At 41.7% G+C, this 14112-nt stretch overlaps 1 protein-coding gene across 1 annotated transcript; it reads left to right on the top strand.

Annotated features, from left to right (window-relative positions):
* The first annotated feature begins 217 nt into the window (after positions 1-217).
* On the top strand, positions 218-12898 carry si:dkey-72l14.3 (Glyco_hydro_56 domain-containing protein). The gene is made up of 7 exons (XM_034696074.1): positions 218-326; positions 449-1108; positions 7125-7373; positions 7460-7606; positions 7872-7958; positions 9143-9337; positions 12017-12898. Exons 2-7 carry the CDS (start codon positions 506-508, stop codon positions 12419-12421), a joined length of 1686 nt encoding a protein of 561 aa, XP_034551965.1. The 5' UTR covers positions 218-326; positions 449-505; the 3' UTR covers positions 12422-12898.
* Positions 12899-14112: the final 1214 nt, after the last annotated feature.

Genomic DNA, 14112 nt, shown 5'->3' with positions numbered 1-14112 from the left:
ATCCAGTTACGGTAGCAGAAAAATAAACAATGAAAGAAAATGTTTGCTTAATGAATATTTATTTAAAGAAAATGTATTTTCCCATGCGACTTGTCAGTGATGATTAAATGCTGTTGATTTATGAATATAAAAGCAGGGTAGAACAATGTTGCGCTACGAGAGTACCTTATTAAGGTACCTTTATTAGTAGGTGGCTTACATTTTAAAACCAGCTCTACAAACAGCTGTCACAGTCGACAGGCGCTGAGCAGTAATGGCCGCTATGCAAGATGGCCACACACAAATTGATCGCAGGATTCATCAATAGTTCCAATATACACTTTAAGGTTACTTAATGTAGATCTCCATCTAAGTGGTCCTTTGCATTTTGTTGTAATTGTGAATTTCTCTTGTAACTCTGTCATATAATAGAGAGGTAATAGTGTGACTTCTGCTGTGTGTTTTACAGGAACATGATTGGCTCTGAGAGCCTGAAGAGGTGAGAGCCTGAGAGGTGGCTGCTCAAATGGCGTGGACCAAGTCATGGTCGCATCCAGACCCAAAGCCAAGACCAAAATGGAAACCCCCCAGTCTCAGGACTCACAAAACGTTTTCAAACACCCCTCAAACCCAGCGTCAGTTTTTCCTGCCCCTCCTTCTCCTGCTCGCTGCCTTTGCTGATATGGTTACCGCTGGTCCGCCTCAGTTTGCTCGCCCCCCTCTCCTTTCTGGACAGCCTTTCATCATCTTCTGGGGCATCCCTGACTCTTCCTGCTCCGATCGGCCTGATCTCAGAACTCTCGGGATAGAACGAGAGGGCCGGGTGGCCGTCTTTTACGAGGACACGCTTGGAAATTATCCGTATTTTGCAGACAAAGACACACCCATCAATGGGGGTCTACCACAGAACACAAAGCTGGACAACCACATCCAGAAGACACAGCAGGACTTGGACGCAGCTTTACCTGCTCCAAGGTACCTGGGGCTGGGGGTGCTGCGCTGGGCAGAGTGGATCCCCCAGTGGTCGAGGAACAGAGAGAAGCAGGCCATGTATCTGGAGGCATCGAGGGAACTGCTGAAGGCTTTCTTTCCTAACTGGACGCCAGAGGAGGTGGAGAAGTGGTCAAAGGTGAGGGAAGTTCAGGGGGAGGGGGATAAAGAGTGGAAGCAGGAGAGGAAGCAGGCAGCTACTGCAAAATAGAAAGGGAGCAGTCGGGAGGGAGGGGGAGATGAAGTGATGAACAAGTTGTTGGCTCAGGTTAGAGCGGGTCAGATGCTTCAAGTGTTTCTCTTCGGCTAGGAGAAAAACTTGAAGGACCGTCAGGATTTCATCTTGTAGACTTGGCGGGGGTTCTAAAAGCTATCTCAAATTAATAACCGCTGATTTTTCAAACTCAACTCAACTCAACTTTATTTATAAAGCACCTTTCATACATATAAACATGCAGCCCAAAGTGCTTCACAAAATAACAGAGACAGAAAATAACAGCAATGGTACAATTATAAAAGGCATGATTATAAATAAAATACTTAAAATATAAAATAAAATCAACACAGTAAAATGAATAAAATAAGTAAGAGTGGAAGGAAAAGTTAAAAACAAGGTAAAGTTAAGAAGATCAGATGAATACAAGAAATAAATAGATAAATAAATAATTCAATAAGATGAATAAATGTTAAAGTAATGATTATAATAATAATAATGCAGTCCAGGGCTAAAAATAAATTACTCCAAATTAAAAGCTAGATTAAGAAGTTAAGTCTTCAGCTTACTTTTAAAACAATAAATTGATAGTGGGGGGTGCCATTGGCCTAGTGGTCTAAGTGCGCGCTCCACATACAAAGGCTATAGTCCTCATTGCATCCAATCTTTGGTTCGACTCCCAGCCTCAACCGTTTGCTGCATGTCTTCCCCTCGCTCTCTACTCCAGACCTTTCCCATTTCTCTTCAGCTGTCCTATCAAATAAAGGCAAAAATGCCTCAAAATACAACTTAAAATAGATAAGAAAGAAAGCTAGACAGGAAAAGACAAAAATAATATTGAGCACAAAAACAAATAGGCTCCTTCAACCCAAACAGAGCTTGAGTAAGAAAAACTAAACCCCCACTGCCCAGCAGTTGACCTGAAAGTAAACTCTCAGAGAGACACAGGAAGAACTCTAATAATGGAAAACACACAAATGGCTAAAGGTGCTTTAAGGGTAAACAGAGAGGGCTTGGGTGACAACCAGCTAGTCTAGGGATGTCCCGATCCTGATCTCAACTATAGGACTGGAGCCGATCTGGGCGTTATTTTAATTGATCGGTGATCAGCATTTGAGCTGATCATCTCATCCGATCATACGTCCGCTGTCACAGAACACAATGTGTAGCTGAAGGCACCAGTGTAAGTGAGCATTCTGAGTTTGTTTAACTGTGTTTAAAATAATAAATGGGACACTGATGTAGAACTAAAGACATGATTTACATTTTATTGTAGAACTCACATGAGCATCGCCAGACACTTTCCAGAAAAACATCTGCTCCATGCACCCTACGGTAACTCTGCAGGGACATATGGTTCACAAAGGCAAACACATGAACCAAACACAGGACAGTCTGTTACATCAGCATTAGGATCCTCGTGGCTAGCTGCCGCTGCCGTTCTCTACACCGGCATGCCACGCCGTAGCTAGTGGCATGCAACCGGGCGTGTTTTGATCTCGCTGTCACTCCGAATATATTTACGTCTCTCAGCTGGATGCTGCCATTGTGAATCACGCACTATCTCGTGAGAGTTGCGTTCAGAGCAGCCTCTGGTTTAAGCATGCTGTAATGAAGCACAGCAGTTTCTTGGTCTCATACAGCAGAGCTTTTAAAACAGATTATGAGCTTTACAACAATGATAGCTGGATTAAATTCAATGGAATAAACAGAAGACATGTTTTAGTTATATTTTTCATTATGAAAAACTCAGATCAGGATCGGGGGGCAAAAATGCTGATCAGGACTTCCCTGCTACAGTCTATTAAAGCTGGGGTTGGTACTCTCGGAAAACCAGCATGAATTTGAATGTAGCATGTCTTCAGGACTTCGTCTAACCCCTCCCTTCCTCCCTCGGAGCTCCTCCAAAACGACGCCCCCCCGCTCACATGCACGAGCGCCACTGACTTGCGACCATATGATGGTGACTGATTCAAAACCGGTCCTCACCAAAACATTCTCATAGTGAAAGTTAAAAACACAAACAAACATGGCTGCTGTTAGTACTCACAACTGTCATACTAGCATTATCCAGTTGTACTGGTGACACGATATCATGAGAAAAGTTATAACACATATATAATACTGTAACAACTACTGTTTGTTAAACGTGTTCAGTGTAGATGTTCTTAATTCCTACAGTGTTGACGGTTAGTGAAGGCATCAGGAGAGGTGTAGAGTGTGTGAGTGGGAGAGAGGAGAGACAAGAGGAGAAGTTCTTCATTCATTCAAACATTGATTGTTGTTTTGTTGGTTGTCGTGATCACGGCCGACAGTGACCGGTTATTAAAGATCAACGTGTTCACGAATCGGCTCGTCATCACTACAGCGTCCGGACGGACGCTACAACACATCTACATTTCTGTAGGACTTACTGAATGTCATTAATTCCTCTGCTTGTCAGAGCCCCCGTGGTGAGAGCTTTTTAGACTCTGATCCGGACTACAGTCCTGAGTAAAGCACCTCATCAGGTCAGAGGGGACAGGCCCGAGGACGAGTGAGAGGGGCAGTAAATAGAGTCAGGGGAAGTAGAGGCAGGAGACGGGGACTCGGAGGAGTGCACGCCGGGGAAATGTACGGGCAGGAGGCGGGCAGAACGGCTGGACGGGATTTGATTGGTTTAAAATTTGGGGAGCCAAAACACGGTGATTGGTTGGTGTTTTCCCAGGTTTACTCCGGCTGTAGATAGCAGCTTTTTTTCGCTCTTTTTTTAAGAACACATCATGTATTGATTACCATCAGGACATAAAGATCAGTTTAACCAGTATAACAAAAAGTGGATCTAAATCTGATTACCAACCCCAGCTTTAAGAAATGTAATCAAACATTATTATTTCAGTTGATACAGACACACACCTTGATGGTACATACACACACAGAGGGAACCTCTCACTATCTCTGAAAGTGTGACAATGAGTCAGCACAGAGCTCTGAAACTCAAGGGTATATGTAAGCTTCTCACACTGAGTCTCAATCAGGGCCAGTCAGCCACACACACACACACATACACATACACACACACACACACACACACACACACACACACACACACACACACACACACACACGGCTCCCAGTGGACATAAGGAGCCATACCCATTACTGAAAGCCTACCCTATTACTATAAAAGTGACAAACAGAGGAGTGAACCAGGTCCAGGTCTAATGAGGGCAGTTATCTAAGCTGGAAAAGTAGATAAATGTACACTACCAGTCCAAAGTTTGGACAAACCTTCTCATTCAAGGGTTTGTATTTATTTTAATGATTGTAAACACTGTAGATTAATATATGTAAAGTAGCCCCCTTTTTCCTTCATGACAGCTTTGCACACTCTTGGTATTCTCTCAGTCTGCTTCATGAAGTGGTCTCCTGGAATGGTTTCTAATGAACATGAGCCTTGTCAAGAGTTCATTTGTAGAATGACTTGCCTTCTTAATGTGTTTGAGACCATCAGTTGTGTTGTTCAGAGGTAGGGTTAGTACACAATGGATAGCTCTATTTGACTACTGTTGTAACCCAGATTATGGTAAAACCAGATTATTTCATTGTTTAGATGTCTTCAGTATTAATCTACAATGTTGAAAATAATAAGAATAAATAAAAAACATTGAATGAGAAGGTGTGTCCAAACGTTTGACTGGTACTGTATGTCTCTACCTTAGTGGACCTTGGGCACTGGAACATTGGCACTGCAAGAACTAGCTGGCTACTTTCACAACCTCACAGTCTTTAATGGCCTTCTTATGTTTAACAAGAATGTGACTCATGCAATAAGAAGCTACTATTGCAGCCTTACTCGGGGTGTTAGGATGGTGAAATTTGGCTGCTCCTGTGCTGCTAACCGGCCCCTTTGACTCTCATATTTTCTAAGTTTGTAGAGCTGTCTTTGAGGGGAAATCAGTCTCATAGTATTTGTGCACCGTCTTGAAATGACGGTGACTGACAGGTGATCTATTGATCTTGTCACTGGTTGGTTTCAAGGCAGCTGCCCAGTCTATATTTTATTTTTTGTCTTCCGTTTTTTTTAGTGGAAATTAGAAAGATTGACAAAAGTTATAAGGAATAAAGAATTATTTTTTTATTACTTTTTTTAATTTATTTTTTTATTGGTGCTAAACATTTATGTCTTATTGTTATTGGTATCATAAGTATTGAGAGGGGGAAAGAGAGGGAGAAGGAGAATAAAGTAGATTGAAGAAGTGAGAGGAAACTACGGAAGCGCATTGCATTTACTGAAGAGAATAAATTAGACCCATTATCTGGTAATAACAAGATCCTGATCTTGTAATTATGAGAAAAGTTTGCAGAATCACAATCTTCATTAACGGTAGGATAAGACACAGTGGGTAGTTATGGCGCTGCTTTCGGATTGTATTTGCTTTTATTTCCTACATGGAATGAGACACTGGGAAATATCAATGACTCTAAATGTAGATGGCATCCATATACTGTAAGTATGTCAACACAGTTGGGTAAAGTTAGAAAGATAGTCACAGATTCAACCTTCTCGGATCAATAACTTGCTAATGAAAGGTGGTAAAAACACAAAGTTTCCTTCTTTCCATCAGTGTAAGACAGACAACAAGCTACAATGTCATTTGCATTAATACAGGCCGTCTCTGCATTGGGCAAATAACATTGGTCTCTATGAGCTGCCGGTGGTGAGGCGAGTGGACAGGGATTGTCTACAAAGAGTACTACATTATACTACAACACTTGGTATGAAAATACACAGTTTTTCAGAATTTTAGGGAATTTTATTGCATATAATATTCAATAACTTCACTGTTATACAGTGTAGTGTACGGTGGCCCTGAGAGCTCACAGCACTGCAACTTAAGAAAACACATGCAAAAAGACAAAGCACAAGCATATTAAGAAAACATCTTCATCAACTTGACAACGCATGTGCAGCATTTACAAAAAAGCGCTGCAAATAGACCACAACACAACACATTACAAAAACGCGCTGCAAATAGACCACAACACAACAGAAGTGTTTCCAGAGGACACTTACAAGTGATGCACACTTCCGGATATGCTTGTTGACGCGGGTTTTGAATCGGAGTGCTAGTTCTCTTACCGTCATGCGGTCACAATGTTAAAATAAATCAAAAACACTTACTTATTTTATCTCACTTCCAACACCACTGACGGTAAGAGAACTAGCACTCCGATTCAAAACCCGCGTCAACAAGCATATCCGGAAGTGTGCATCACTTGTAAGTGTCCTCTGGAAACACTTCTGTTGTGTTGTGGTCTATTTGCAGCGCGTTTTTGTAATGTGTTGTGTTGTGGTCTATTTGCAGCGCATTTTTGTAATGTGCTGTGTTGTGGTCTATTTGCAGCGCTTTTTTGTAAATGCTGCACATGCGTTGTCAAGTTGATGAAGATGTTTTCTTAATATGCTTGTGCTTTGTCTTTTTGCATGAGTTTTCTTAAGTTGCAGTGCTGTGAGCTCTCAGGGCCACCGTAGTAGTGTCCTGAAAGTCACTGCAAACCTTAATCATGCCCTTCTGATTATACTACAACAGAGAAGGTCGAATCTGTGAATATCTTTCTAACTTTACCCAACTGTGTTGACATACTAATATTAATGACATCCACATTTAGAGACATTAATGTGTCTCATTCCGAGTAGGAAATAACAGTAAATAGAATCCGAAAGCAGCGCTATAACTACCCACTGTGTCTCATCCATCTATGATTACACAAACTCTTAATTATGAGATCTAGATGGGTCTTATTTTTTCTTTTTCTTTGGTGAATGCAATGCACTTCCATAGGAAACAGACTAAAATGAAAAGAAAAAAATGATTGAATTAAAAAAAAAAGGGGGGAAAAAATGAAACCTTGTAAAAGCCGTCCCAGGGGACTGACGGGTCATTTGATCTCGCCACAGGTGGATTTCGAGGCAGCAGCCCAGTCAGTAATGATGGAGACTCTTCGGGAACTCGGGAAACTAAGGCCCAAAGCATTATGGGGCGTCTCCCCTTACCCCAGCTGCTACAACGGGGATCCTGCCCAAACCTTGTTAGCCAATTACACCGGCGAGTGCCCTGCTGCGGAGCAGGCCCTTAACAATGAGCTCCTGTGGCTTTGGAAACGATGCTCCGCCCTCTTCCCTCTGCTCACCCTGCAGAAGATGCAGGTTTGTGCACTTCTATTTAAACCTAACTAAGTTTTGCTCTGCATCCAAAACAAACAACACTAACATGTATGCTGTTTGTCTTCCAGGGTGGGACATATGGAGGCCGGCTGTATTTGGCCAGTCAAATCAGAGAAGCACTGAGAGTATCCTCTCTCAGTCGGGCAGAGTTTGAAATCCCTGTGTTTCCCTTGGTTAAAAGCGTGTATGCCTCAACTAACACTTTCCTGTCACAGGTGAGAGATCAACGCCTCTTTTTATCATAGCAAGATGAATCAATGCTAAAGCTGATCAGATGGAAGAAAAGGACAGATTAATGATGTAAAGTTTCAGAGTTTTATTTGGAAGTTATAAAATGTAAGGAGGGTGCTGTGTGTTATTTCCAGCACCTGTAGCATTTGGGGTGAAATGTTTGGGGTGTCATATATGAGGAGTTAAAAAAAGATCATACTGCCGCCTGACTTTTTTTATAGCTTCTTTTTATACTCCTTCTTTCTTCAGGCAGACCTGGTGAGCACCATAGGCGAGAGTGCTGCCATGGGAACAGCAGGAGTTGTCATCTGGGAGAGAAGTGAGACTAAGACAGAGGTACAGAGCTATACATAAAGAGCACACCCACAAGATTGCATCTACAAGCTCAACCAGCCTCTGATAATTATAGAAGTGAACATTTCCATCTTTTTGTTGATCTGTCTTAACCCCCAAAGATTGCTTTTAGGCGTTTTTCAACCGCAGGAACTTTACCCCTGAACTACGTGCGTTTCGACCGGTGGACCCAGGGTCTAAATTTAGTTCAGGGGTAGATAATCTCCCCCTAAAAAGCTCCTGCTAGGGGGGTAGTACTTTTCAAAGGTCCCGGGACTTTCGGGGGGCAGGGCTTGCAATGCTGAACGTGTCTGATTGGTAGATTAACTGCAGTGTTTTTATCCCGCCCTCCGTCCACAATAACATCACACACATCTGTGATTCACTTGATTTCTCTTTCTTTCATTAGTTTTGATTTGTTCTATCTTTTTTGTATGTGTGTGTACTTTTCAAAAGAAGAAGCTGGGATTCTCTTGATTTAGCAGCTTGTAACAGTAGTCTTCTCTCAGCCCACCGTGAATGCGTCTCTCCCGGTGTTCCGGTTTTAAAAGTGACTCTGTAAACTGGAGACCTTCAGCTGAACGTGTCAGTGTTTGTGGAGTTTGCACAGCTGTTGAAACACAGAGGGAGTTCCTGGGAATGCAAACTAGTTTAGTTTTTTATTAAGATTTTAAAATATCCTCATCAGATATTTAATGATCGTCTAAAGACGTTTATGAGGGATTCATCCGGCTGAAGGTCTCCAGTTAACAGGGTCGCTGTTTGAACCAAAACACCGGCCGATCTCTGCCACGGCTTTTTGAGTTGAAAAGGATTTTAAAGCCGTGTTGAAACGTCTTTGCTACTCGCGCTTATCTCCTCTCACGTGTTGATTCAGTGAATCCATCTGTGATGAAATATAGCAACTTCTAAAACAGCACCAGCTGAGTCTCTTCATGCTAACATGCTAACTGTTGTGTTGCTCATAATGATACCTGCCTATCCGTCTGCTTCTATGGTGTCATCTGTGATGAATGGCATTCCTCTTTGTTTTACTGCCCTCTACTGGTCTGGTGGGGTATTGCATTTTGGTGGAACTCTTGGTGGAAATTCACCATTTGTGGTCAAAAATGTACATGCGGCCTCTTGTCTCTAAAAGCACACACACTCATTCTGTCTGTACTTCAAAATGTGTGTCTGTTTTGCAGAGAGAGTGCCAGGACCTGGCAGAGTTCATACGTAAGGTCTTGGGACCTTACTCCTTGAATGTAACCACAGCAACTGCACTCTGCTCAGCCTCTCTGTGCCAGGGGAAGGGCCGATGTGTACGTCAAAATCCAGGGAGCTCTGCATACCTGCACTTACCACCACCTTCAGACGTGGTGGAGAAGACGACAGAAAAGGTGAGAAGACATAACTACATACATAATATACACAGTGTGTAAGATATATGTGTCAATATGCAAAATGTAATCATCTACGTATATAGTTTGAATTTCATTGTTTGTCAGTGCATGTTCAGTTAAGTCTGTTGGTGCTTGTAAATATGCAAGTGAGACATGCAACAGGTCTACTGAGTTCATAGTTCCTAAGCCTTGATGCAGAGTGGAAGATAAATGTCCTGATGGAGCAGGTGCCTGCCAGATGGCGGCCCCTGGTTCAGTTGGGTTGACATGGCGTGGGATCTCTGCTGATGCTGCAAGCTTTAGCAACACACCTTCCATTGTGAGTTGTTTGGGCTGCAGGGAAACTCACATGGTCTTGTACTCCGGGCTGTCTGAAAACCTCTGTAGAGCATGTTGGTTCTGGGCAGTAAAGTTCCCATACCAGGTGGGGACACACTCAGTCAGGATGCTCTCAGCTGTGCCTGTAGAAAACCTCTTTGATCTCAGGCCAAACTTTGAAAGCCAGGCGAGGTGAAAGAGGCTTTGCTCGCCAAACTGCCGGTCACTCGTCTGAGATGAGGGCCTGGATGATGAGGGTGCACAGGACTTGTGGATGGGGATAGGTTCTAGCTTCTCTTCTCTCCTTATGAAGTCCACTGTTAGCTCCTCAGTCTCTAGATGTGGTCTGTCAGTTTTTTCTTCGTTCCTAATGCAGTCTTGTTGACGGAGAACTGAACTACCAAACAGGTGCTGTTAGTGACCATGTAAGGACTGCTAAACTCTTCTCTGATAAACTGTAAACTGGACTGGTCTTGTCCTTGGTCTAGCAAAGGGGACAACTTCAAAGTGGTTTCTGTCATTGTCTGAAGTCAGGACAAACTCACATACTTGAGTTGCCCGTAAGACTCTTGAAGGTAGATAAACAGGGCTGACTGATACAGCGCTCCTGTAAGATAGCTGCACATAGCCTGAACTGCTGCAGGCTATGTTAGCACAGCTGCACAATATTAGCAGACTTTATGCTAACCCCAGTGCTACTACTCTTTAAGAACTGAGCACAGCACCACAGCAGTATCAGGCACAATGATGCATGTCAACTATATCTTCAGATTATTTACGTGTTTCTGAACGCACACATTTAGTTAACATTTTGCAGTTATACACATCTCCTCATAGCTGCTTCTGCTGTAACCATAAGACAAGGCACAGGTGTTCTGATTAGTTGGTTCCATAATACACAAACATGAGAGTCCTTCATTACAATCAAATCTTAACCTGTTGAATGATTTCATGTTCATCTTTGTTGAAACTAGTTTGTGTGTTGATTTAAATTTCATTTCAAGGATTGCATTTTGTGGTGCTTTAATATTTGGATATTAACTTCTGTAAATTGATCCAATCACAGTTAAAGAAAGTGTATGACTTAACATCATAGTGTATATTGCAGTGTGTTTTAGAACTATAGGGACTTTACTATTTGCAACCTCTGTGAAGCCTTGCTTATAGAATGACCCTATAACATCATATTTGATGCATCAGTGCATCAGGCACTTGAGACATTCAAAATGTCAGCTGTGGATCAGAAACCCACTCAAGGTTTTTCAGGGATATTTTTAACAAGTTTGAAAAAGTTTGGATGAAAAAAACTTTCAAATTGTTCCTGAAACTTCAAGAGGAATAGTTACTGGATTGATGTAAAACTAATTAATATTTCATTACTTCATTTATAGAGAAACCGTGTTGAAAATGTGTGAAAATTAAAATTGATACAGCAGGTATATAAAGACATTTATTTACAGATCTGTCAATCATCATTTTATTAAATGTCATACTTTATTCCATAAAGTAACACACAGTCTTTATTATTTAAGAACATGTTTAAATGACATAATCAGGTATATTGTGACATTGAGATGTATATAACGTATATTGTATTTTTATACATGCAACCTGTTGTATCATGATGATTGATGACTGGTTGAATGTTGCCATGGCTCCCTAGTAAATAATTATCTTTGTTAATTGATTTCCACTAAAAACTGAATAATTCAGAGAAGAAATATACAATAAATTAGGTTTTTTGTTGTGTTGCAGATCCAGAATATGTATGACGTTGTCGTGCAATATGGAAAATAAATAATTTCTATGTTTGAAATTACTTTGGGAAAAATTCTAAGTTTAATAGGCCAAAATTTTTTTTTGGGTTGTTTTAGTTTGTTTAAAAAACAAGAAACTTTGTGTAATACATTTGCACCAAAATACCTGGTGTATCAAATATGATACAAATTAAAACTCAAATATGAAAATTGCTATTTAATTTATTTTTTATTATTTGTCAGAAGGTCCAATAAACACTCCATTTTTCAAAGAATTAGAATTTTCTGGCAGTTATTCGATGGTTCAGGCTTTACAGGGTTAACACATCCACGACTGATGAGGATTAAGAGGCTCGTACAAAGTGCTGACAGGATAAATCCTCACTCTGATTGCCTGTTTGACTGCACTTTAAAGCTATAAACCAAGACACTCATTTTGAGTTTTTAAAGATCTTCTTTTTAAGAGCTGAAAGTAAGCAGAAAGGAAACAGTAGATTAGCAGCAGCAGAGAGATCCTGTTGAATATAAGCCCCATCATAAATCTTCAGTTTAAGCACTACAAACTAACCTGAATGTTTTTTTCTATCAAACATCTTCTCAGGCTGAAGCTGCAAAAGCAACGGATCAGCCGGACACAGACACTAAACCAACTGAACCGGACCCAGACACTAAACCAGCTGAACCGGACCCAGCTGAGATCTGGAAGAAGGACTTCCAGTGCCAATGGTACAAGACTGCAGACAGGGACGTGTCTGACCTGCAGTCCCCCAAAGACGGAGCTTCTATCATAGGCAAAGTGAAGGAAACCAGGGGGACTGCGGCTCCTTCTTACGTAGCTTCTACATCCAAAGTTTCCTCTGTGACTGAGTTCCCTGGAGACAGCTCACCTGGAAGCCTGACGCCTTTACTGCAGGCAGCCACAGACGCTGGAGCAAATCCACTGAGTGCCCCAAACCTGACTGTTCTGCTGTTTCTGGTGGTTGGAAGTCTATTTCTAGAACCATAAAATGTAAACAGACCCCCTGTAAGGTCAGGGTTAGCACTGCACGATGAGCCTTTCAGAAGTGCCCACGAGCAAAACACAGGATCTCAGTTAGCTGCACGCGCTCAGCTCTGCAGCTGACCACACATCACTTCATGTGCCAAGAGACAGAGGTACAAGCTGGTCTCTCTTCAGGGTTCCTGCTGGCTGTACTTCATGAGGAGATATGACACTTTACATTTTGATGAACTTTCAGGGGCTGAGATCATGTGATTAAAAAGCAGACACGCTACATGACAGCAGGATCTGATTCAGCACTCATTTTCTCTTTGCACATTTTGTTTATTGGTGTACTCGTCAGTGCTTTGTTGTTTGAAAATCTGTTTCTACATTTCAAGGTCTTGTGCTCTCAGGATTTTCTCCTGTCATGTAGTTTAAACTCTGAGGTAAAGGGCTGTTTCACCAAACATTAGAATAAATAAATGAATGTTGCTGTCAAAAGAGAGTTTAGGGCCCTTTTTTTTCAGAACACTTCAAACATTAAAGTTTGGTTTATGATGGTGTGTTTCTTTTTATAGTGTGCACTTTGAATCATTCACACAAACCAATACTTGTCAACTTTTGCCTTTAGATGTCACATTTTGTTAAAAGCTCCAAAGCATTATATCTGATTCACAACAGACCGTCTTCAACAGACCTGAACTGCAGGACACATTTTCTGAGCTCTCTAGCCCCCTCTGCCTGATTCCTTGTGAAACATCACAATCATCCTTTAAACATTTCACAGAAGATAAACCACAGGTGTAAATTTTTCATATTTGATTGATTTAAAGAATAACTGCTGGATTATTAGACTGCTGCTTCATTTTCAGCATCCTGTTGCCTCAGGACGCTGGAATTTCTGGCAAAACTGGAAAGAACAGAGCGAATGTTTAAGTTATTTATAACACCTCTGTGATGGGCTGCTGACCTGTCCAAGATGTACCCTGCCTCTCGCCCAATGACAGCTGGAATAGGCTCCAGACCCCCGCGACCCTGAATGGGAAAAAGCAGTATGGATAATGGATTGGAGTGGATAACACCTGCGCTTTTCCTTCTGAGTGAAACGATCCCCGTCTGGTCCCTACAGTTTGGATTTATAAGATACTGAGACTAGAAGCTATCAGTAGACCTGCATCCATACATTTTATTTACTCCTAGGGGTGTACTGATTCATCTACTACATCAATGGATCGATTTATATTCCTATGATCCGACTACATCGATCTGTGCTCGGCAAGTTGGCCTTCCAGACGACATATATCGATCTAACATTGTTTTCGATTGTAGGAAAATAACACATTGGATTTAAGCACGGCAGACTTTATATGGATGTGTTATTTTAACACTTTTAATGATAAAGACGTTAAACGTTACTCAATTCAGGCTGACTGTCTGTGATGTCATCACCACGCGCCAGCAGACAACAAATCATAGCATGGCGGATGACAGAGGAGAAGCCGGCAAGCCAGAAATGATCAAGCCACCATTGTGGTCCAGCGTGTGGAAACACTTTGTCTTTTACAAAGACAGAGATGTTCTAAATAAGTCGCTCGCTGTTTGTAGGATATGTAAAGGTCAAGTAAAGTTACCACGGCAACACCACAAATCTATCCAACCACCTACTAAGGCGCCATGGGATTTCACACAACGCCGGCCGTCCAGGCACCTCTTGC

The sequence above is a fragment of the Notolabrus celidotus genome, chromosome 11 (assembly GCF_009762535.1).
Source record: "Notolabrus celidotus isolate fNotCel1 chromosome 11, fNotCel1.pri, whole genome shotgun sequence".
In the NCBI taxonomy this organism is placed as follows: domain Eukaryota; kingdom Metazoa; phylum Chordata; class Actinopteri; order Labriformes; family Labridae; genus Notolabrus; species Notolabrus celidotus.
This window is presented reverse-complemented; position numbering and strand designations above follow the sequence as displayed.